The sequence below is a fragment of the Neoarius graeffei genome, chromosome 13 (assembly GCF_027579695.1).
Source record: "Neoarius graeffei isolate fNeoGra1 chromosome 13, fNeoGra1.pri, whole genome shotgun sequence".
NCBI classification, from domain to species: Eukaryota; Metazoa; Chordata; class Actinopteri; order Siluriformes; family Ariidae; genus Neoarius; species Neoarius graeffei.
In genome coordinates, this window is record NC_083581.1 from 46,776,164 (window position 1) to 46,801,668 (window position 25,505).

Below are 25,505 nucleotides of genomic sequence, written 5' to 3' on the forward strand. Positions count from 1 at the left end.
CAAAGAATTGTTCATGAATCTCAGACTGGAGCACTAGAGAACCCCTTTAATTACTGACATGGAGGTGGTGTTAAAATCAAGCCAGAAAGAGCAGTAAGACTAAACCCTCACTCCCTTTACCAACATGGATGCCTTCAATTGCCCATTAACAGAGGACCAGATGTCTTGAGAACTTGGACAGATGCTTTGGTGAAGACTTTTTTTTTTGCTGCAGACCTAGAACACATCTGGTTATGATATCGTCACAGTAAAGCGTTAACTTGGCGTAAACATTAACTTGGCTACTAACAAGTGAAGGATGTGCTTTTTCTCTTTGTTAAAATAAAGAGACAGAAAACTTATTTTACTCCAAGTTATTATTTATCATGTACATAATCAAATAATTTAAAGCACTTTGTACAAAGCTGATCGAAAACTGTTGTTTTACACACAACTATCCAAAAGTTTTAAAAAACTTTATTTGACTTTGTATAAAATAAAACCAAAAGGTCACAAGAGGTAAAAATGTTGCGTTAAAAAAAGTTTTTCATTTTGTACTCAATATAAGGTTTTATAAAACTGCCATTTAGTTAAGGCCAACACAAACACAGCCTCATTATACCAGAAGAGACACTTCTTTCTTGATAACAGAATGTTACTCACAGTGGAAACACACACACACACACACACACACACACACACACACACACACACACACACTAGGGGTCTACAAATGAGACCATGATGTAGCGAGTGCCTTTGGTTGTCGGCAGACCCTCATGGTAGTGTGTTAAACGCCCTGGATGCATTAAAGACCAGCCTTTTCTTGGAGCTTCAATTCTGCAGTCATAACGCAGGAACCTGCAGCCCCCTCCCTGAAAAACACACAGAATAAAAATAAATAAATAAAAAAGGAGTATGATCAGACCTGCAGTACTGTACCTATAGAGTGGACTCTGTGTGAGTGAGTGAGTGAGTGAGTGAGTGAGTACTTCGTAGTCTTTTCCCTTGTTGTTCAGAGCAATGTTGATGGTGAAAGTTGAGGAGTCATGATGTGGGCGGAGTGAAGGTTGTTCATCAGGACGATAACGCACCACAAAGTTCATCACCGCTTTAGCCTGAAAACACACACACAAATTTAGTTTGGTAATATCATTTTAGCTAACAGGCTAACAATGTAGCTGGCTCACCACACACTGATTAGCTAAAATCCATCCATCCATTTTGGCACATCACTACAGTGACGTTGCTGCTCTGACGGCTTCTAGGGAACATTACAGTAATGGTTTCCCGCTGCCTTCTACTGGACTATTATAGAGGTTTTCTCCTCTCAACCATTCACACATTCATACCTATGGACAATTTAGAGCCGCCAATTAGCCTAACCTACATGTCTTTGGACTGTGGGGGAAACCGGAGCACCTGGAGGAAACCCTCACAGACACGGGGAGAACATGCAAACTCCACACAGAAAGGCCCTCGCTGGCTGCTGGGCTCAAACCCAGAACCTTCTTGCTGTGAGGTGAGGTGACAGTGCTAACCACTACACTACCGTGCCGCCCAATTAGCTAAAATACATGCTCTTCATTTACACAATAGGCCTCACTGATCAAGCTGAATACGAACAGACGTATTCATAAATCTTTCATACGAGCATTTACACAAGAAATTGTCTTCATGAAAATCCTGTAAATTCGGGAAAACGTCCGTATCCTACTTGTGCTCCTGAATGTGTGTCAAGTTACACATAAGAAAAACTAATGTAAACTTCAACTGGATTGACCTCAAATCATATAATCTGCGTGGATTAGAGCTGGACGATAAATCGATTTTATCGATTAATTTGAATTTACAGTTAAGGACGATGTGTTTTTATGAAAATCGGTTTTCTCTCAGTTTTAACTTCTGCCACCGACGCTCTCCTCTGCGCATGCGCAGAACGGATTGGGCAGCAGGGACGGATTGGGCACTGACACTATAGCCCTCCTCCCGCGCGCTTGCCATAGACACACACAAACAACATGGCAGCGATTGGGGGAAAGCCGCAACTTGTGCCCAAGAAAGGAGTAACTTCCTCCGTGATCTGGAATTGGTTCGGTTTTGCGGCGTCAGACGCAGACCAAACAAGTCCTCGTTGTAAGGTGTGTTTGAAAACGGTTGCTTCCAAACGAAGCAGCACGACGAATTTATTCCAACACCTTAAACAGAAGCATGCAGCGGAGTGGGAGCAGTGCTGCTCCCAGCGGAATGAACACAGCCGCAGCACGAGCGCACTATCCAAAGTAAAGCAAGCAACCATCCATAACACATTTTTGAACTGTGTGCGTTATGATAAGAATGGGGCACCTAACCTGCATGTCTTTGGGGGAAACCGGAGCACCCGGAGGAAACCCACGCGGACACGGGGAGAACATGCAAACTCCGCACAGAAAGGCCCTCGCCGGCCACGGGGCTCGAACCCGGACCTTCTTACTGTGAGGCGACAGCGCTAACCACTACACCACCGTGCTGCCCCTGCTCATGAAGTATATTATTAAATATTTTTCTTGGCATAGAAGCGAGTCAAAAGAAGTTCCACTTTTGTTTTTCAATCTTTACCCTGATCACCCTGCAGGCATCACTAAATACAAATAAGCTGTGTCAGCAAGGCCCTTTACACTTTACCCGTGATCACCGCATGAGTACGAAGAAAATCAATGTTTCTGAAACTTTTGTAAATCTGCCGGAAAATTTTAGTCTGGTTTAATTTACACAAATATTTATACACAACTTTACTAAATAAAAAAATAAACTGATAAATGAGGTCCAGTGAGTGTATCCATAAATACCTTTGCATAATATCCTGGGTAAAGTTTCTCAGTTACAGGAGCGATGTAATCTTTCAGGAATTTGAGCCACTCTTTCTCAAACTGAATCTGATTCATGTGAATATCGACAGTGGGAACATTTTCATATCCACCTGATAACCGCTCATCCTGAAACATACACAAATATCGTTAGTCAACTCATAGCAAGGACACACGGGGAAACACACCCACACACACACCTGATGTTTGCCCCCGGACCACTCGCCAAAGTGCTCCATGGTCTCGACGAGATCGTCACACATTTTGTCTGAAAATGCAGGAAACCAGTAAACATCTGGGCACGGCTGTTCCACCACATCCACACCATCCTCAAAGATCTTAGAGTAATCCTCATGGATATACTTCTCCTTCCAGTCCTACGCGTGCGCGCACACACACACAATAAAACCCTCATCTCAGTAAAATAAAGTAAACTAAATCTTGAGCATTCCTAACTTTATAAGGCAATTTGTTCTCTAACAGAGTAAATACATGTCGATGGTCTTTTTTGTGCTCGTGTGTGTGTATTTACCATGGGGTTGTCAAATATTTGCCACATGTCTGGATGCAGTCTGCTGATGTTGTAGTTGTTGGTGGAGATCAATCGGCCGAACTCGTCCCTATTGGACACAAACATAAACACACCCTGCACCACACACACACACACACACACACACACACACACACACACACACACTAAAAACAAACAAAATTTCTGTGCCAGATAATACATCACCTGTATGATACACAGGCAGTCTTCTACAGCACTTACTCATCCTCAAAATCTCTCACTCACTCACACACACCTGGTCCCGAACTGCTCTGCAGAACACCATATCTGGGTCCAAATCATCCTCCTGGTAGAGAGACACGTGGGAAAAGCGAGTACGAAGAACTTCACCACGTATCAAATACACCTGAGTTATATATGGAACATTCCACACTCCACTGAGAGAGAGAGAGAGAGACCGACAGTGTCCGTTAATACAGAAAACGCACATAAAATGCAAGATCGCATCACTAACACACATGCACACACAAACACACACACACACACACACGCTTGTGCACACAAGCACACAGCAGCTGATGAACTCACACTCTTTTTCCCTGTACAATGTCGATGTAATCTTCAGAGCGGGAATAAAACCCTTCAGGACTCAGAGCTCCCCAAAAATTAGACCAGAGTTTACCATGACGAGACAGCATTGGCGCAATAACAGGCCTGAGAGAGAGAGAGAGAGAGAGAGAGAGAGAGAGAGAGAGAGAGAGGGGACTGCTATGGATCTAGTAACAAACTGTCATTTCCAACCTGAATTTTTTTTTAAAAAATCTTGTATTCCTATTCCTTTAACCTGGAACCTAGGATCCAGAATGAACAATGTCGGCTCTACCCTGGCCGTGGAACAGTGAAATAGCTCTTTACTCCTGTACAATTCTGTGAGCACTAATTGAGTCTGCAAGTGTTCTGTGGATTCTGAGCTGAGGGTGGTTAGGCTCATAGTCAGTCAGTGTGCGTAACTATGTGTGAGGGTGAGTGAGTGTTGCTGTATGTGTGTGCATATGCTCAGTTTGTTATACTTGTTCTCTTCGATGAGGACGCGCAGAATGTCTGGGTTGATCAAAGCCACATCACTGTCAATACTGAAGTAATAATCACAGGCAGGATCGTTCTTACACACCTCCCTAATAAACACACACACACACACACACACACACACACACACACACACACACACAATAAGCCTGTTTATTTAGAACAATGATACAAAGGAGTGAATAAATACAAATCTGTAACTGCAGCCAAAATTACAAACAATGATAGCCTAAAATTATTTTAAATCAATCAAATGATTCCATATTTTCATCATGCAACAAACATTTGGAGAGAAAATTGTGTGTGTGTGTCTTACACTGCCATGGTTCTGGCCTGGTCGTGTTGTAGGTTCTCTTCAGGTCCAACAATATGAGCATTAGGGAAGAGAAAACGATGTTCCTTCCAGAACCGCTGCACATGCTGCTCATGGTACACCACCTACATATGCACACACCACATTTTTGTGGGCCTGTGTCCATTTATTGTGTGTATGTAATATTTTATATTTCTCATCTCATTATCTCTAGCCGGTTTATCCTTCTACAGGGTTACAGGCAAGCTGGAGCCTATCCCAGCTGACTACGGGTGAAAGGTGGGGTACACCCTGGACAAGTCGCCAGGTCATCACAGGGCTGACACAGAGACACAGACAACCATTCACACTCACATTCACACCTACGGTCAATTTAGAGCCACCAGTTAACCTAACCTGCATGTCTTTGGACTGTGGGGGAAACCAGAGCACCCGGAGGAAACCCACGCGGACACGGGGAGAACATGCAAACTCCACACAGAAAGGCCCTCGCCGGCCCCGGGGCTCGAACCCAGGACCTTCTTGCTGTGAGGCGACAGCGCTAACCACTACACCACCGTGCCGCCCCTACACATGTTTATTAATTATATTTGCTAAAACATCACCTTCCTATGTTTCAAAAAGTAATTCTACATTGTTAAAATTGAGAATATATACGTCCACAACACTTCTGTTACATTCTGACTTTGGCATATAAATATGTTTTATTACATCTCAGAAAATTAAAGTTATCTTTTAACATATCATTCATTAAAGATTACATGTTTTGTAACCTGATGGTAAAAAAAGAAATGGTTTTAGGTGAATTTTTAAAAATAAAGTTCATGTCCCCATTTCAGTACCCATAAGCGTGGAATCACTCTCATATATATATATATATATATATATATATATATATATATATATATATATATAAAAAATATATATATAAAAAAAAAATAAATATATATATATATATATATATATATAAAACCATAAAATAAATGTGCTTGTAAATAATCCCAATTTTTTTTTTTTTTAAAGCAAACTAAAAATAAGTGCTGGATAAAAACCCATCCATCTTACGTAAATAAAGATACAAATTTTGCTGTCTGGTGGTCAATGTTTGAGATATGTTGCCTTGCACTTACAAACAGGTTCCCTGTGGTCGCAAAAGCCATCAAAAATCAGGTCAATGCTTTACCGTATTCTCTTCAGCCGCTCTGTGCGCAGGAAGCTCCACTAAGAAGAGTTTTGTGTAGGAACAGTAGGTGCAGTGCTGTTTTACGAACAATGTTGTGCACAAACAGTGCGTGTGGTGTTGTGTATGTACAATGTTGTGTATAAACAGTATGTGTGATGTGTCCAAACGGTATTTTGTACAAACCACACGTTCAGAGTTGTGTATGAATATTGTTGTGGAGAAAAAAAAAAAAAAAGTGCATGCATTGTGTACGAACAAATGTTGTGTACAAACCATATGTGTGGCGTCATGTATGAACAGCATGTGCATCGTGTACAAACAGGACATATGGTGTTGTGTAAGTACAGTGTTGTTTATGAACAGTGTTGTGTGCAAACAGTTTGTGCACTGTGTATAAACAGGATTCCGTATGAACATGAACAAGCAGTGTCATGTACGAACAGTGTTGTGAACAAACCATACTTGTGGTCTTGTGTATGAACAATATGTGTGATGTGTACGAACAGTGTTGTGGAGGGAAGAGAAAAAAAAAAAGAAAAAAGTACATACATTGTGCATGAACAGCGTTGTGTACGAATAGTCTGTACAGTGGTGTTTATGAACAGTGTTGTGTGCAAACAGTATGTGCTGTGTGTATAAACAGGATTCTGTACAAACAGTACGTGCGTTGAGTACAAACAGTACATGTGGTGGGTGGTGTGGAACAGGGTTGCGTATGAACTGTATGTGCAGTATTTTGTACATAGTGTTGTATATTAGGGCTGTAACAATATGCGTATCGAAATCAAAATTGCGATACGCAGAGCCACAATCCGTGTTGCGATACAAGAAGGCAGAATCGCGGTACACCCTTTCAAACTTCTCCTCAGCCCAAAAACAGAGGTGCTTCCAAACTTCAATTTATGAATACTTTACTTTTTATTTAAATTACATTTTAAACTTACTTAAATTACTTTTATTTTTTATATCTATTAGTAAGTCGTTTTTTCGCCGACCTGCGACAATCTTCTGCGAGTCACGCAACGTCCACACTCGCCACTGGCAGAGCATTCATTTCTTTTAAGCGGTCGCCATTCTGGTTGCGACGCGGGGAGCGGATCTGTAAACAAGCAGCTCATTGGCTGGCTAGGTGTGCCACAAGCCAATCACAATCACTTGACCGGAAAGGCATGCAGTGTTGCCAGATTAGGCGGGTTTAGGTGCTTTTTGGCTGGTTTTGAACATATTTTGGGGTGGAAAACGTTAGCAATATCTGGCAACACTGAAGGCATGTCTGCTTGGGCGGAAGCCTTCTGCAGCAGTTACATGACGACACGTGAGCAATGTTTCACCATAAAAATTCCGTAATTTCCATCTGTTTTCCGCAATCACAGAAAATCATTGGCCCTATGAGAGTGAGACAGTGAGAGAGCCACCCCCCCCAAAAAAAACCTTAACGGATTTACACGATTTGGAAAAATGACTTTTTCAGAACCGAAAAAACCAGAGCTTCCGGCTCAACAGTATTATTTTGAGAAATAAAACAATCTTTGGATATACAAATTTGTTCATTTTTGCATACATATTATTCATTCTCTGCAGTGGTCTGAATTATTTATTAAATAGTTAATGTAAGTAAGTAAATGTTAAGTCAAATTTACTACTTTAAAAACGCATTAAAAAAAAAAAAAATCGTGGGTGTATCGAATCGTGGGTCAAAAATCGCGATACGAATTGAATCGTGAGTTGGGTGTATCATTACAGCCCTATTGTATATGAACAAGACGTGCGGTGTTGTTTATGAACAGTATTATGTACAGTGTTTTGTACATGCGGTGTTGTGTATGAACAGTAAACATGTTGTGTACAAACAGTATATATTGTGTACGAACAGCATTCTGTACCAACAGTACCGTATTTTCCGGACTATACGTCGCTCCGGAGTTTAAGTCGCATCAGCCAAAAAATGCATTATGAAAACGAAAAAAAACATATATACGTCGCACCAGACTATAAGTCGCACTTTTTTGAAGGGTTATTCTATCCATAGAATCTGTGATTGTATCTGATAAGCGGCGCGTGGTTACTGCGCGACTGCATTGTTTATTTAATAAACGAACAGCTGAGCAGTGATAACGCGCCCTTTGCCCTGTAAGTAGCCTAGTCTGATTATTTTAAATATCTACTACTATCTTTAATACTATCACTATCGTTATTACTAATAGTCCATATTATTATTATAACTAATATTAGTAGCCTATTACTGATGCATTAATCAGTTTGCTTTTAGAATATTTTTACCGGTAGGGCTTATTATCGCCCCATGGCTCTTTCATCTGTGTTATTAAAGCTGTAGTCATCATCGAGGAGTGTCATTCTTCATTTTTGTCGAATTTTATTTCATCAAATCAGAGGTCAAGTAGGCTATAGGTATATCATCTCCAAAGACAGGTACGGTAGTAAAAACAACCGTCTAGTGAAAAAAACAACAACAACAACCGCTTTTAAATCCCCTACTTAAATCCTTAAAATGAGTCATTTAACTCATGTCTTGTGTGATCTGATCTCCAATGGTGAAATAAACCGGTTGTGAGGAGTACAGTCTGTTATTTTAGAAGATAAATGTAATATATAATTTAATATATAGACTAATAAAAATTAATATTTTATAATATATCATGACATATTACTGTCTGTAACTGTCACTAAAGCGTTTTCTAAGATCATAATGTCTGATATTATTATTATTATTATTATTATTTTACACACACAATAAGCGCATGTGCATAAAGTTATAGTAAACCATCCCCCGCCTTTTTTTTTTTTTTTGAGTCGCCGGACCCACCCACCTCCTGCGTTCTGGGACCTCCCACTTCACAAATTAAGCACTGCCTAAAATCACTACATAACTTATTTAAATAACTATAGGCCTATCATTAATAATAAAACACAGGTCAATCAAGTTTATCAAGCTGATGATTTCACTCCAAATCAGGAAATCCATTGAATTCCTCATCCTCTGTGTCGCTTCTGAACAACTCTGCCTCCAGCGGCAGATGAAGCGCCGTTTCCTCTTCTTCTGCGTGGCTGTCGTCAGACTCAGCATCAGCTCCAGTTATTCCGCGGTGAAAAAAAAAAAAAAAAAACATATATACGTCGCACCGGAGTATAAGTCGCATGGCCAGCCGAACCATGAAAAAAAGTGCGACTTATAGTCCAAAAAATACGGTATATGCATTGTGTATGAACAGTGTTATTTACAAACAGTGCGGAGTACAAAACAGTACATGCATGCGTACATGCGGTGTTGTGTACGAACCGTGTTGATTGTGGAGAGTGTGTTGTCCGTGTGCGGTGTTAATAATAAATAATCATAATAATAATACATTTTATTTATAGGTGCCTTTCAAGGCCCTCAAGGACACCTTACAACACAAAAATAAAAGGCCTAAAATGCAAAATTAAAACTGCAAGTCATTAGCGCTGAAGTCAGACAGAATAGGCAAGTTTGAAAAGGTGTGTTTTAAGGCAGGATTTGAAGGTTGGAAGAGAATCAATATTACGAATGTCATGAGGAAGAGCGTTCCAGAGGTGAGGGGCGACATGACTGAAGGCTCTAAACCCCATGCTAGTCAAACGAGGTGGAGGTATAATGAGATTGATGGAAGAAAAGGATCTAAGAGTATGAGATGATGTGCAGTCAGTCAGAGAGATATAGAGGTGCTAGATTATGAAGTGCCTTAAATCTGAGAAGCAGAAGCAAACAGTGTTGTGTGCAAACAGTACATACATTGTTGTGGATGAACAGTCTTAGGCGTGTATATGGGTAGTTAAATGTTGTCAGTCGCTCCAGAAATTCCTCGATAAATGGCGTCGGCTGTTCGATAAACACAGCAATGAGAACCTGTGGCATCTCTTCATCCTGTAAACAACGAAAAACCTTCATCATAAAAATTCATTCATTCTATACTGCTCATCCATTGTAGGTCGTTGGTGAGCTGGAGGAAAATCGGACATGGCGCGAGAGGCGGGGTACACTCTGGACAGGTCGCCAGTCTATGGCAGGGCTAACACAGACAGACAGACAGCCATACACACCAACGGGCAATTTAGAGTAGCCAGGTGACCGAATCCAGATGTCTGGACTGTATGAGGAAACCCATGCAGGTACAAGAACATACAAATTCCACACAGGAAGGCCCCAGCTGACCAGCAGATTTGAAAGCAGAACCTGCTTGCTGTGAGTTCGAACCCCTGCACCACCCCATCGTTAAAATTATTCAAGCTAATTAAATTAATAAAATGAAAATACATCATTCCGTTACATGTCTTTCCTAATGATGGGCTACAGTCTCGCTGATGTGGTAAAAGGAGTGAGAAATCTATTTGACTGGACAATAAAATGTTCAATAGGAGTATTTTTTAAATGCACAAACAGTATCATTCAGAATAAAATTCATGCCACAAACAAGCTCAAGCCTTGTTACAATCAGACAAATAAATTATTTGTTGTACCATTTTAAAAAACATGAACACATGAGGGTCATTCCACGCCAATTCAACCGGGGCCCGTGCACTTAGGTCTCAAAAAATTCTGGAAAAAAAAAAAAAAAATCACCAGATGTGCCCATGTTACCTAGGAGAAACACTGTAAATTTATTTGAATGTAAGATGTATACTTTCCATGTTACAGCCAGTTTTACGGGGGGGGTCAATTTTGTTCAGACTCCTTTTTTTTCGTCAAAGTTCACAAGCCCATAGCTCAAGAACTAAACCATGTCGGAGGCTCAAATTTTGCATGCTGGTACATAAATAGGAATCATATGTAGCAGAAGATCTCACAAGTGATTTTAGGGGCACCTGTGGTTACTCTCAATATTGAGAGGTGCCCCTAAAATCACTGAATCATTGAAATTGAAAAGGATCCCTCCACCCCTGCACTGGCACTCTCGGGTGATCATGTCAGGGCAAAATTGGCCTTTGGTTATTCACGCTTTACATTAATGTTATAGAAAACATATTGCTCTCAATGGTGCATTTTGCCCATGTTCAGGATGGAAAATAAAAAAGAAGGATTCAAGTAAAACAAGCCAAATCGGTGTTTTTAAAAAGAAGGGATCATGGAGAATAAAGAAAAAATATTTAAAAAATCCGCGCACATTCCCACAAGGTGTTACGGTGCTCTGAAAATGACATCCAAAATGATTTGTCAGACTTGTGAGGTCTTCTGTTCAAACATTGATAGAGTTTCCTTTCTGTTTATTGCTTTTTTTGAGTGTTTCAATCAGGGAAAAAAAAAAATCAAGAGCCTTATGGGCCTTTTCCACTACCCTTTTTCAGCTCACTTCAGCCCAACACGGCTCGCGTTTCGACTACCTCAGAGCAGCACGACTGAGCTCACTTCAGCCTTACTCAGCACCCAAAACTCGCACGGTTTTGTAGTGAGGCTGAAGTGAGCCAAACCTAGGGTGACCAGATTTCCCCGAGTCTGAAACCGGGACACTTTTGCGCGCGACCATGCTCGTGCACGCACACCTTTTTTTTATGTAAACGTGACACTCAGAGAGGTGCTCTTATCATTTTGTTGAAGCTCACATTTATCAACATCTCACATGAAATAAAACAAACAGGCATTTTGTTATCTAGTAGCATAGTGGTATACAGATCAGTTAAATTATGGTCAGACAACAGATTTTGTAATGGCTGAGAATAGGCCAGGCTATGTCCATAGGCCAAATTTAAACTGATTTATTCCACCTGTTTGTGAGAACACCAAGAAGAATGCATATGCACATGTAGGCTATAGCTCTAAAATTGTATGCACTATAGCATGAACTTAAAAAGTAGATATGTGACCTCAACATAGCCTAGGTCAGAATCAACCTTACTAACCATTCCCCACAACTGAATGAATAAAGCAAGGTGTGTACAAAAGTGAACACTTTAATGGAAGGTGCAACAAGCTGCTCAACACAGCAATATGGCCAAACTGTCAGAATGGTATGTTAAACAGAAACAAAAAAGAGACAAGTGATTTGAGAATATACACTCAAACAAAACAGCAGTAAAGGAGGAGAGGGGCGGCAGCCCGAGGAAAGCCCCCACAGGAGCGCACATCATTTGCAACATAGGCTACCCAACTCAGTACAAGAACAAAGCACTTACAGTGTGTGCAGTCGGCTTCGTGCGCATTGTTCTGCACCTCTCGGAGGAAGGGGTAGGTGCCCTGTAAATCTTTGGAAAAGGTACATTTTCTTTCCGGCATAATTGCTGCGGCATTACTGCTGCTAGCTGCTAGACAAAGAACATTCGCGCCAGTTAATGTTTATTTTATTGTTGCATGGCAACACGTTCTGTTGCCTGGAATAATGTGGCTAAATAAACACCCATGCCACAGGGCCAGGGGGCAGTAACCAGGAAAGTTTGTGATTCCTGTTGTGGCAGTGGGGGCGTGGTCAAGCATCGGTTTGTGACTGGAGGGCGGAGTCAGGGAAGGTAAGTGGCAGAATCACTACACCTGATGTGAATTAATGTGTTTGTGTGTCTTCCCCAGTGACCATGCCCTATTTAAGGAGAGAGAGCGAGCTCTCTCCCCAACCAGACGACTGGAGTGTGTACGTTGGCTGGGAGAGTAAAAAAAGTTTGCTGAAAAGTGAAAATAAAAAGAGTTTTGTGTATTTACGTACCAGCATGCAAAATTTGAGCCTCCTACATGGTTTAGTTCTTGAGCTATGGGCTTATGAACTTTGACAAAAAAAAAAAAGCCTGAACAAAATTGACCCCCCCCCCCAGTAAAACTGGCTATAACATGGAAAGTATACATCTTACATTCAAATAAATTTACAGTGTTTCTCCTAGGTAACATGGGCACATCTGGTGATTTTTTCAGAATTTTTTGAGACCCAAGTGCGCAGGCCCCGGTTGAACTGACGTGGAATGACCCATGATTAATAATAACGAAAACTGACCGGCGTGTCATTGAAGTACAGCAGGTCGTCATCACACACTCCACATCCTCGCTCATACGTCCACGCTGTTGGCACGTAGTTACCCAAATAATTCAACTGAAGCTGCCAACACACACACACACACACACACACAAAAGAGTAAGATGGTGACACGAGTGAATTCGTGTGTTTAGATGGGGTGTTTTAATGTTGGAGGCACCGTTTACCTTAGTTGGGCCATTGCCATGGATAACAACAGGAAGAGTGTCATACGCCACATTTCGAGCTCTAACTCGAGATTTCTCAAACTTCAAAACGACTTCCTCTGAAACACACACAGTTTCAGTATACGTTCAGTTGTGTGTGTGTGTGTGTGTGTGTGTGTGTGTGTGTGTGTGTGTGTGTGTGTGTGTGTGTGCTCACCAATGGCACCGTTAAGATTCTGGAAAATCCGTGATTTATGATCCAACGTCATGTTAAACTTCATCTGAGAGGAATAAAAAGAAATTAGTGAAGTGTTTGAATTTCCATCACACTGCAAAAATGATATCTTAAGTTAGAATATCTTGAATATAGTTGAAACGATCTAGCATTTCCTATTAGAAGAATACAAGACACCAACTCTGATTATTAAAACTAGTTCTAGATTGTAACCAACTTATTCCAAGATGTCTTAAGTAAAATTATCTGTCCATGCAGCAAGATCATTTCACTAGTATTAAGGAATTTTCTCCTCAAATTTAGTTCAGTTTTTTGCAGTGTACACATTGCACAAATTTAACTTTGCCCACCCAACACGTGCACACACACACCCACACTATAATGACCAACTTCCACATCCCCAACACACACACACCACCAGGGGTGAAAGTAAGCCAGTCCTGGCCGGTCCGGTGTACCACTAAAAGATTTGGCCATACCATATATATATATATATATATATATATATATATATATATATATATACACACACACACACACACACACTATATATATATATATATATATATATATATATATATATATATATACACACACACACATACATACACACACACACACACATACACACACAGTCTCTGGGGAGAAAAAAAAAATTAAAGCCGCAAGCGGCCTCGACGGGCCCTCGCGCCAGCGGCCAAGGGGGGCGGGGGCATGCGTCCCCGCGAAATACCTTCCACAGCTTCTTCGGCAAGAGACATTACTCCCACAATGGCGACAAAGCACAGAATCGGACACAGAGTACACGGTGCGCTGAGATGTTGTCATGGACAGAAAATTTTATGCCATGGTTTCCCAACCAAATTAATGTATTTACCTCATCAGTCACCAAGCGACAGCTACATAGGATTGTCTTCTGTTAGACATCTATTAGTCTGTATGTAACGCTACAACACTTGCTCCCGACTGCCTACCCATTCCCCACAAGTCATGTGTGTTTAAGGCAACCAAAACAACATACACCTGGTGCCTCATGATTGTAAACACCTCTCCTGCAACTGATACAGCGCAATGAGCGCCCCCAGTGGTGAAAGTTCACCAAATTTGGTATACATGTCAAGGGACCTATGAAGAGTTGTTGTGTCAAGTTTGATCAAGTTTGACCAATCAGAAGCCGAGATATAAAATGTTGCCTGAAAACAGCGCCCCCAGTGGCAAAAGTTTACAAAATTTGGGAGATATGTCAGGTGACCTGTTAAGAGTGTGCGTATCAAGTTTGATCAAGATTGAGTAAATAGAAGATGAGATATTGATTTTTGAAGAAAAAATATTTTGTTTTTTCCCATGTCAGTAGGTGGCGCTATGCTGTACATGAGCGATTATGAGTTGGAAAAATAAGTGTCTACAACAGCAACGTATGATCACAAGGTAGTGGTGTGAAGGAAAAGCATTAAGGAATTATTTACCAAAAACCCGTTTTGGAGCAATTGCGTCGGCCAAAAACAGCGCCCCCCATGGATGAAAATTCCCAAAATGGGGTATACATGACATGGGAGGTAGGAAGAGGGTGGCCGTGAAGTTTGACCAAATTTGAGGAAAGATTGGATTTTTTGCCCAAAAATAGCGCCCCCAGTGGCGAAATATCACAGAATTTGGGTAGCATGTCAGAAGCCCAATGAGTGATTTGCGTGTGAAGTATGAGCAGTTTTGAGCAATTAGAAGATGTGTTATGAATTTTTAAGCATGTAAAATTTTGCATTGAAAATTGATTGACGTATAACTTCTGAACGGCTTATCCTACATGAAACGTATTTAGGAACTTTTGTCAGCCATGGCTGTAGATGATGTCTATCAATTTTGGTGACATTCCTATGAACGGCCTAGGAGGAGTTGCGCCGTCTTCGTGGCCATGCATTTCGCACAAAAGTGAAATTACCTCACTTCCTGTTGGGCGTGGCTAATGCATTGGCATTACATTTTTGTCCGGCTTAGTGAGATACATATGCGTACCAAATGGCATGCCACTACTACAAACTACATGGCAACCAGGCACCTTTATGCGGGAGGCCAAAATCACAACGACTTAGGGGGCGCTAAAGAGGCCCTGAGGCCCGCCTGGATCTGGGCGTCTGGTTCTCGGTAGCGGTGGCAGTCTAAGAAAAAGGAGCCAAATTTCGTGCGTTGTCGACCATGGCAAGCGCCCCAAAAAGGGTCTTGTAAAGAGTTTGCTTGCCAAGTTTGACAAATCAGAAGCTGCAATATAATTTTTGCCATAACCAGCACCCCCAGGGGCGAAAGTGCACAAAATTTGGCGTATATGTCAGGCGAGCTATGAAGAGTTTGCGTATGAAGTTTGATGACAATTGAGTAAATAGAAGATGAGATATAGATTTTTGAAGAATAAATTTTTTGGTTTTTCCCATGTCAGTAGGTGGCGCTATGCTGTACATGAGCGATTATGAGTTGGAAAAATAAGTGTCTACAACAGCAACGTACTATCACAAGGTAGTGGTGTGAAGGGAAAGCATTATGGAACAATTTACCAAAAACCCGTTTTGGAGCAATTGCGTCGGCCAAAAACAGCGCCCCCCATGGACGAAAATTCCCAAAATGTGGTATACATGACATGGGAGGTAGTAAGAGGGTGGCCGTGAAGTTTGACCAAATTTGAGGAAAGATTGGATTTTTTGCCCAAAAATAGCGCCCCCAGTGGCGAAATATCACAGAATTTGGGTAACATGTCAGAAGCCCAATGAGTGATGTACGTGTGAAGTATGAGCAGTTTTGAGCAACTAGAAGATTTGTTATGAATTTTTAAGCATGTAAAATTTTGCATCGAAAATTGATTGACGTATAACTTCTGAACGGTTTATGCTACGTGAAACGTATTTAGTAACTTTTGTCAGCCATGTCTGTAGATGATGTGTATCAATTTTGGTGACATTCCTATGAACGGTCTAGGAGGAGTTGCGCCGTCTTCGTGGCCATGCATTTCGCACAAAAGTGAAATTACCTCACTTCCTGTTGGGCGTGGCTAACGCATTGGCATTACATTTTTGTCCGGCTTAGTGAGATACATATGCGTACCAAATGGCATGCCACTACTACAAACTACATGGCAACCAGGCACCTTAATGCGGGAGACCAAAATAACAATGACTTAGGGGGCGCTATAGAGGCCCTGAGCCCCGGCCAAGTTTGGGCTTTTGGTTCTGAGTAGCGGTGGCAATTCTCGGAACTGGCGCCAAATTTCGTGCGTTTTCGCCCATGGCAAGCGCCCCGAAAATGGCCCAACAGCGGAGAAAAATAAAGAAGAAGAAGAAGAAGAAGAAGAAGAAGACGGAAGAATAATTAAAGCCGCAAGCGGCCTCGACGGGCCCTCGCGCCAGCGGCCAAGGGGGGCGGGGGCATGCGTCCCCGCGAAAGACCTTCCACAGCTTCCTCGGCAAGAGACATTACTCCCACAATGGCGACAAAGCACAGAATTGGACACATGGCAACAATAGGGTCTTGCACTGTACGGTGCTCGGGGCCTAATAATAAAAATAATAATAATAGTCCTTCAAAAACAATAGGGTCTTGCACTGGACGGTGCTCGGGCCCTAATAATAATAATAATAACTAGAAACTATATGCCAAGCAGGCACCTTAATGCGAGAGGCAAAAATCACAACACGTTAGGGGGCGCTAAAGAGGCCCTGAGGCCCGCCTGGATCTGGGCTTCTGGTTCTCATTAGCGGTGGCAGTCTAAGAAAAAGGAGCCAAATCTCGTGCGTTGTCGACCATGGCAAGCGCCCCAATAAGGGTCTTGTAAAGAGTTTGCTTGCCAAGTTTGACAAATCAGAAGCTGCAATATCATTTTTGCCATAACCAGCACCCCCAGGGGCGAAAGTGCACAAAATTTGGCGTATATGTCAGGTGAACTATGCAGAGTTTGCGTATGAAGTTTGATGACAAGTGAGTAAATAGAAGATGAGATATAGATTTTTCAAGAATAAATATTTTGGTTTTTTCCCATGTCAGTAGGTGGCGCTATGCTGTACATGAGTGATTATGAGTTGGAAAAATAAGTGTCTACAACAGCAACGTACTATCACAAGGTAGTGGTGTGAAGGAAAAGAGGAAAGATTGGATTTTTTGCCCAAAAATAGCGCCCCCAGTGGCGAAATATCACAGAAATTGGGTAACATGTCAGAAGCCCAATGAGGGATTTGCGTGTGAAGTATGAGCAGTTTTGAGCAATTAGAAGATTTGTTATGAATTGTTAAGCATGTAAAATTTTGCATTGAAAATTGATTGACGTATAACTTCTGAACGGTTTATGCTACGTGAAACGTATTAAATACCTTTTGGCAGCCATGTCTGTAGATGATGTGTATCAATTTTGGTGACATTCCTATGAACGGTCTAGGAGGAGTTGCGCCGTCTTCGTGGCCATGCATTTCGCACAAAAGTGAAATTACCTCACTTCCTGTTGGGCGTGGCTAATGCATTGGCATTACATTTTTGTCCGGCTTAGTGAGATACATATGCGTACCAAATGGCATGCCACTACTACAAACTACATGGCAACCAGGCACCTTAATGCGGGAGGCCAAAATCACAACGAGTTAGGGGGCGCTATAGAGGCCCTGAGGCCCGCCTGGATCTGGGCGTCTGGTTCTCAGTAGCGGTGGCAGTCTAAGAAAAAGGAGCCAAATTTCGTGCGTTGTCGACCATGGCAAGCGCCCCAATAAGGGTCTTGTAAAGAGTTTGCTTGCCAAGTTTGACAAATCAGAAGCTGCAATATCATTTCTGCCATAACCAGCACCCCCAGGGGCGAAAGTGCACGAAATTTGGCGTACATGTCAGGTGAGCTATGAAGAGTTTGCGGATGAAGTTTGATGACAATTGAGTAAATAGAAGATGAGATATAGATTTTTGAAGAATAAATTTTTTGGTTTTTCCCATGTCAAAAGGTGGCGCTATGCTGTACATGAGCGATTATGAGTTGGAAAAATAAGCGTCTACAACAGCAACATACTATCACAAGGTAGTGGTGTGAAGGAAAAGCATTATGGAATTATTTACCAAAAACCCGTTTTGGAGCAATTGCGTCGGCCAAAAACAGCGCCCCCCATGGACGAAAATTCCCAAAATGTGGTATACATGACATGGGAGGTAGTAAGAGGGTGGCCGTGAAGTTTGACCAAATTTGAGGAAAGATTGGATTTTTTGCCCAAAAATAGCGCCCCCAGTGGCGAAATATCACAGATATTGGGTAACATGTCAGAAGCCCAATGAGTGATTTGCGTGTGAAGTATGAGCAGTTTTGAGCAATCAGAAGATTTGTTATGAATTTTTAAGCATGTAAAATTTTGCATCGAAAATTGATTGACGTATAACTTTTGAACGGTTTATCCTACGTGAAACGTATTTAGTAACTTTTGTCAGCCATGTCTGTAGATGATGTGTATCAATTTTGGTGACATTCCTATGAACGGTCTAGGAGGAGTTGCGCCATCTTCGTGGCCATGCATTTCACACAAAAGTGAAATTACCTCACTTCCTGTTGGGCGTGGCTAATGCATTGGCATTACATTTTTGTCCGGCTTAGTGAGATACATATGCGTACCAAATGGCATGCCACTACTACAAACTATATGGCAACCAGGCACCTTAATGCGGGAGGCCAAAATCACAACGACTTAGGGGGCGCTATAGAGGCCCTGAGCCCCGGCCAAGTGCGGGCTTTTGGTTCTGAGTAGCGGTCGCAATTCTCAGAAGTGGCGCCAAATTTCGCGCGTTTTCGCCCATGGCAAGCGCCCCGAAAATGGCCCAACAGCGGAGAAAAATAAAGAAGAAGAATAATTAAAGCCGCAAGCGGCCTCGACGGGCCCTCGCGCCAGCGGCCAAGGGGGGCGGGGGCATGCGTCCCCGCGAAATACCTTCCACAGCTTCTTTGGCAAGAGACATTACTCCCACAATGGTGACAAAGCACAGAATTGGACACAGAGTACACGGTGCGCTGAGATGTTGTCATGGACAGAACATTTTATGCCATGGCTTCCCAACCGAATTAATGTATTAACTTCATCAGTCACCAAGCTATAGCTACATAGGATTGTCTTCTGTTAGACATCTATTAGTCTGTATGTAACGCTACAACACTTGCTCCCGACTGCCTACCCATTCCCCACAAGTCATGTGTGTTTAAGGCAACCAAAACAACATACTCCTGGTGCCTCATGATTGTAAACACCTCTCCTGCAACTGCGACAGTGCAATGAGCGCCCCCAGTGGTCCACAAGTCATGTGTGTTTAAGGCAACCAAAACAACATACTCCTGGAGCCTCATGATTGTAAACACCTCTCCTGCAACTGCTACAGCGCAATGAGCGCCCCCAGTGGTGAAAGTTCACCAAATTTGGTATACATGTCAAGGGACCTATGAAGAGTTGTTTTGTAAAGTTTGATCAAGTTTGACCAATCAGAAGCCGAGATATAAATTGTTGCCTGAAAACAGCGCCCACAATGGCAAAAGTTCACAAAATTAGGCACATATGTCAGGTGACCTGTTAAGAGAGTGCGTATCAAGTTTGATCAAGATTGAGAAAATAGAAGATGAGATAATGATTTTTGAAGAATAAATTTTTTGGTTTCTCCCATGTCAGTAGGTGGCGCTATGCTACAACACTTGCTCCCGACTGCCTACCCATTCCCCACAAGTCATGTGTGTTTAAGGCAACCAAAACAACATACTCCTGGAGCCTCATGATTGTAAACACCTCTCCTGCAACTGCTACAGCGCAATGAGCGCCCCCAGTGGTGAAAGTTCACCAAATTTGGTATACATGTCAAGGGACCTATGAAGAGTTGTTTTGTAAAGTTTGATCAAGTTTGACCAATCAGAAGCCGAGATATAAATTGTTGCCTGAAAACAGCGCCCCCAGTGGCAAAAGTTCACAAAATTTGGCACATATGTCAGGTGACCTGTTAAGAGTGTGCGTATCAAGTTTGATCAAGATTGAGAAAATAGAAGATGAGATATTGATTTTTGAAGAATAAATTTTTTGGTTTCTCCCATGTCAGTAGGTGGCGCTATGCTACAACACTTGCTCCCGACTGCCTACCCATTCCCCACAAGTCATGTGTGTTTAAGGCAACCAAAACAACATACTCCTGGTGCCTCATGATTGTAAACACCTCTCCTGCAACTGCTACAGCGCAATGAGCGCCCCCAGTGGTGAAAGTTCACCAAATTTGGTATACATGTCAAGGGACCTATGAAGAGTTGTTGTGTAAAGTTTGATCAAGTTTGACCAATCAGAAGCCGAGATATAAATTGTTGCCTGAAAACAGCGCCCCCAGTGGCAAAAGTTCACAAAATTTGGCACATATGTCAGGTGACCTGTTAAGAGTGTGCGTATAAAGTTTGATCAAGATTGAGAAAATAGAAGATGAGATATTGATTTTTGAAGAATAAATTTTTTGGTTTCTCCCATGTCAGTAGGTGGCGCTATGCTGCACATGAGCGATTATGAGTTGGAAAAATAAGTGTCCACAACAGCAACGCACTATCACAAGGTAGTGGTGTGAAGGAGAAGCATTATGGAATTATTTACCAAAAACCTGTTTTGGAGCAATTGCGTTGGCCAAAAACAGCGCCCCCCATGGACGAAAATTCCCAAAATGAGGTGTACATGACATGGGAGGTAGTAAGAGGGTGGCCGTGAAGTTTGACCAAATTTGAGGAAAGATTGGATTTTTTGCCCAAAAATAGCGCCCCCAGTGGCGAAATATCACAGAAATTGGGTAACATGTCAGATGCCCAATGAGTGATTTGCGTGTGAAGTATGAGCAGTTTTGAGCAATTTGAAGATATGTTATGAATTTTTAAGCATGTAAAATTTTGCAGTGAAAATTGATTGACGTATAACTTCTGAATGGTTTATTCTACGTGAAACGTATTTAGGAACTTTTGTCAGCCATGTCGGTAGATGATGTCTGTCAATTTTGGTGACATTCCTATGAACGGTCTAGGAGGAGTTGCGCCGTTTTCGTGGCCATGCATTTCGCACAAAAGTGAAATTACCTTACTTCCTGTTGGGCGTGGCTAATGCATTGGCATTACATTTTTGTCCGGCTTAGTGAGATACATATGCGTACCAAATGGCATGCCACTACTACAAACTACATGGCAACCAGGCACCTTAATGCGGGAGGCCAAAATCACAATGAGTTAGGGGGCGCTATAGAGGCCCTGAGGCCCGCCTGGATCTGGGCTTCTGGTTCTCAGTAGCGGTGGGAGTCTAAGAAAAAGGAGCAAAATTTCGTGCGATGTCGACCATGGCAAGCGCCCCAAAAAGGGTCTTGTAAAGAGTTTGCTTGCCAAGTTTGACAAATCAGAAGCTGCAATATCATTTCTGCCATAACCCGCACCCCCAGGGGCGAAAGTGCACAAAATTTGGCGTACATGTCAGGTGAGCTATGAAGAGTTTGCGTATGAAGTTTGATGACAATTGAGTAAACAGAAGATGAGATATAGATTTTTGAAGAATAAATTTTTTGGTTTTTCCCATGTCAGTAGGTGGCGCTATGCTGTACATGAGTGATTATGAGATGGAAAAATAAGTGTCCACAACAGCAACGCACTATCACAAGGTAGTGGTGTAAAGGGAAAGCATTATGGAATAATTAACCAAAAACCCGTTTTGGAGAAATTGCGTAGGCCAAAAACAGCGCCCCCCATGGACGAAAATTCCCAAAATGTGGTATATATGACATGGGAGGTAGTAAGAGGGTGGCCGCGAAGTTTGACCAAATTTGAGGAAAGATTGGATTTTTTGCCCAAAAATAGCGCCCCCAGTGGCGAAATATCACAGAAATTGGGTAACATGTCAGAAGCCCAATGAGTGATTAGCCTGTGAAGTATGAGCAGTGTTGAGCAATTAGAAGATTTGTTATGAATTTTTTAGCATGTAAAATTTTGAAGTGAAAATTGATTGACGTATAACTTCTGAACGGTTAATGCTACGTGAAACGTATTTAGTAACTTTTGTCAGCCATGTCTGTAGATGATGTGTATCAATTTTGGTGACATTCCTATGAACGGTCTAGGAGGAGTTGCGCCGTCTTCGTGGCCATGCATTTCGCACAAAAGTGAAATTACCTCACTTCCTGTTGGGCGTGGCTAATGCATTGGCATTACATTTTTGTCCGGCTTAGTGAAATACATATGCATACCAAATGGCATGCCACTACTACAAACTATATGGCAACCAGGCACCTTAATGCGGGAGGCCAAAATCACAACGACTTAGGGGGCGCTATAGAGGCCCTGAGCCCCGGCCAAGTGTGGGCTTTTGGTTCTGAGTAGCGGTGGCAATTCTCGGAAGTGGCGCCAAATTTCGCGCGTTTTCGCCCATGGCAAGCGCCCCGAAAATGGCCCAACAGCGGAGAAAAATAAAGAAGAAGAATAATTAAAGCCGCAAGCGGCCTCGACGGGCCCTCGCGCCAGCGGCCAAGGGGGGCGGGGGCATGCGTCCCCGCGAAAAACCTTCCACAGCTTCTTCGGCAAGAGACATTACTCCCGCAATGGCAACAAAGAACAGAATTGGACACATGGCAACGATAGGGTCTCGCACTGTACGGTGCTCGGGCCCTAATAATAATAGCGGCCTAATAAGGGTCTTGTAAAGAGTTTGCTTGCTAAGTTTGACAAATCAGAAGCTGCAATATCATTTTTGCCATAACCAGCACCCCCAGGGGCGAAAGTGCACAAAATTAGGCGAACATGTCAGGTGAGCTATGAAGAGTTTGCGTATGAAGTTTGATGACAATTGAGTAAATAGAAGATGAGATATAGATTTTTGAAGAATAAAATTTTTGGTTTTTCCCATGTCAGTAGGTGGCGCTATGCTGTACATGAGCGATTATGAGATGGAAAAATAATTGTCTACAACAGCAACGCACTAGCACAAGGTAGTGGTGTGAAGGAAAAGCATTATGGAATTATTTACCAAAAACCCGTTTTGGAGCAATTGCGTCGGCCAAAAACAGCGCCCCCCATGGACGAAAATTCCCAAAATGTGGTATACATGACATGGGAGGTAGGAAGAGGGTGGCCGTGAAGTTTGACCAAATTTGAGGAAAGACTGGAATTTTTGCCCAAAAAAAGCGCCCCCAGTGGCGAAATATCACAGAAAGTGGGTAACATGTCAGAAGCCCAATGAGTGATCTGCGTGTGAAGTATGAGCAGTTTTGAGCAAGTAGAAGATTTGTTATGAATTTTTAAGCATGTAAAATGTTGCATCGAAAATTGATTGACATATAACTTCTGAACGGTTTATGCTACGTGAAACCTATTTAGTAACTTTTGTCAGCCATGTCTGTAGATGATGTGTATCAATTTTGGTGACATTCCTATGAACGGTCTAGGAGGAGTTGCGCCGTCTTCGTGGCCATGCATTTCGCACAAAAGTGAAATTACCTCACTTCCTGTTGGGCGTGGCTAATGCATTGGCATGACATTTTTGTCCGGCTTAGTGAGACACATATGCGTACCAAATGGCATGCCACTACTACAAACTACATGGCAACCAGGCACCTTAATGCGGGAGGCCAAAATCACAACGAGTTAGGGGGCGCTATAGAGGCCCTGAGGCCCGCCTGGATCTGGGCTTCTGGTTCTCAGTAGCGGTGGCAGTCTAAGAAAAAGGAGCCAAATTTCGTGCGTTGTCGACCATGGCAAGCGCCCCAATAAGGGCCTTGTAAAGAGTTTGCGTGGCAAGTTTGACAAATCAGAAGCTGCAATATCATTTTTGCCATAACCAGCACCCCCAGGGGCGAAAGTGCACAAAATTTGGCATAGACGTCAGGTGAGCTATGAAGAGTTAGCGTATGAAGTTTGATGACAATTGAGTAAATAGAAGATGAGATATAGATTTTTGAAGAATAAATTTTTTGGTTTTTCCCATGTCAGTAGGTGGCGCTATGCTGTACATGAGCGATTATGAGTTGGAAAAAGAAGTGTCTACAACAGCAACGTACTATCACAAGGAAGTGGTGTGAAGGAAAAGCATTATGGAATTATTTACCAAAAACCCGTTTTGGAGCAATTGCGTCGGCCAAAAACAGCGCCCCCCATGGACGAAAATTTCCAAAACGTGGTATACATGACATGGGAGGTAGTAAGAGGGTGGCCGTGAAGTTTGACCAAAATTGAGGAAAGATTGGAATTTTTGCCCAAAAATAGCGCCCCCAGTGGCGAAATATCTCAGAAAGTGGGTAACATGTCAGAAGCCCAATGAGAGATTTGCCTGTGAAGTATGAGCAGTTTTGAGCAATCAGAAGATTTGTTATGAATTTTTAAGCATGTAAAATTTTGCATCGAAAATTGATTGACGTATAACTTCTGAACGGTTAATCCTAGGTGAAACGTATTTAGTAACTTTTGTCAGCCATGTCTGTAGACGATGTGTATCAATTTTGGTGACATTCCTATGAACGGTCTAGGAGGAGTTGCGCCATCTTCGTGGCCATGCATTTCGCACAAAAGTGAAATTACCTCTCTTCCTGTTGGGCGTGGCTAATGCATTGGCATTACATTTTTGTCCGGTTTAGTGAGATACATATGCGTACCAAATGGCATGCCACTACTCCTAACTACATGGCAACCAGGCACCTTAATGCGGGAGACCAAAATCACAACGACTTAGGGGGCGCTAAAGAGGCCCTGAGCCCCGGCCAAGTTTGGGCTTTTGGGTCTGAGTAGCGGTGGCAATTCTCGGAACTGGTGCCAAATTTTGTGCGTTTTCGCCCATGGCAAGTGCCCCGAAAATGGCCCAACAGCGGAGAAAAATAAAGAAGACGGAAGAATAATAATAGTGAACTCTTACAAGAACAATAGGGCCTTCGCCCATAGGGCTCGGGCCCTAATAATAGTGAACTCTTACAAGAACAATAGGGCCTTCGCCCTATAGGGCTCGGGCCCTAAAAAGGCACTTTCAGCATAGCAACACACCTGCTAATGTCAATTTACCAAAAGCAACACATTTCCCTCAATATACATTGCATATAACTCGTTCTGACCTGTCTCTGAATTATGTCTGACGTGAATTCCTTCCGTGTTTCACTCGACAGACAACATGCAAGATAGTGCGCGTAGCCACTGCTTAACCATCTTGTGCCAACGTGCGCAGCTGGCATCCAAAGTGTTTTAGTAGACAGACATTTGTTG

General features: G+C 42.4%; 1 protein-coding gene across 2 annotated transcripts in view; it reads right to left on the bottom strand.

The window, feature by feature from the left end:
- Positions 1-338: 338 nt before the first annotated feature.
- The window catches only part of plod3 (procollagen-lysine, 2-oxoglutarate 5-dioxygenase 3), a 66,054-nt gene continuing 40,887 nt past the window's right edge, over positions 339-25,505 (bottom strand). For both annotated transcript variants that reach the window (XM_060937887.1, XM_060937888.1), the window contains exons 6-18: positions 13,268-13,331; positions 13,072-13,169; positions 12,866-12,967; positions 9,688-9,819; positions 4,739-4,860; positions 4,407-4,511; positions 3,925-4,050; positions 3,632-3,773; positions 3,358-3,471; positions 3,026-3,202; positions 2,808-2,954; positions 972-1,097; positions 339-854 (exon numbers count right to left, since the gene is read on the bottom strand). In XM_060937887.1, coding sequence (XP_060793870.1) covers positions 699-854; positions 972-1,097; positions 2,808-2,954; positions 3,026-3,202; positions 3,358-3,471; positions 3,632-3,773; positions 3,925-4,050; positions 4,407-4,511; positions 4,739-4,860; positions 9,688-9,819; positions 12,866-12,967; positions 13,072-13,169; positions 13,268-13,331 — 1,611 coding nt within the window. In that variant the 3' untranslated portion in view covers positions 339-698. The remainder of the gene's footprint in view (positions 855-971; positions 1,098-2,807; positions 2,955-3,025; positions 3,203-3,357; positions 3,472-3,631; positions 3,774-3,924; positions 4,051-4,406; positions 4,512-4,738; positions 4,861-9,687; positions 9,820-12,865; positions 12,968-13,071; positions 13,170-13,267; positions 13,332-25,505) is intronic.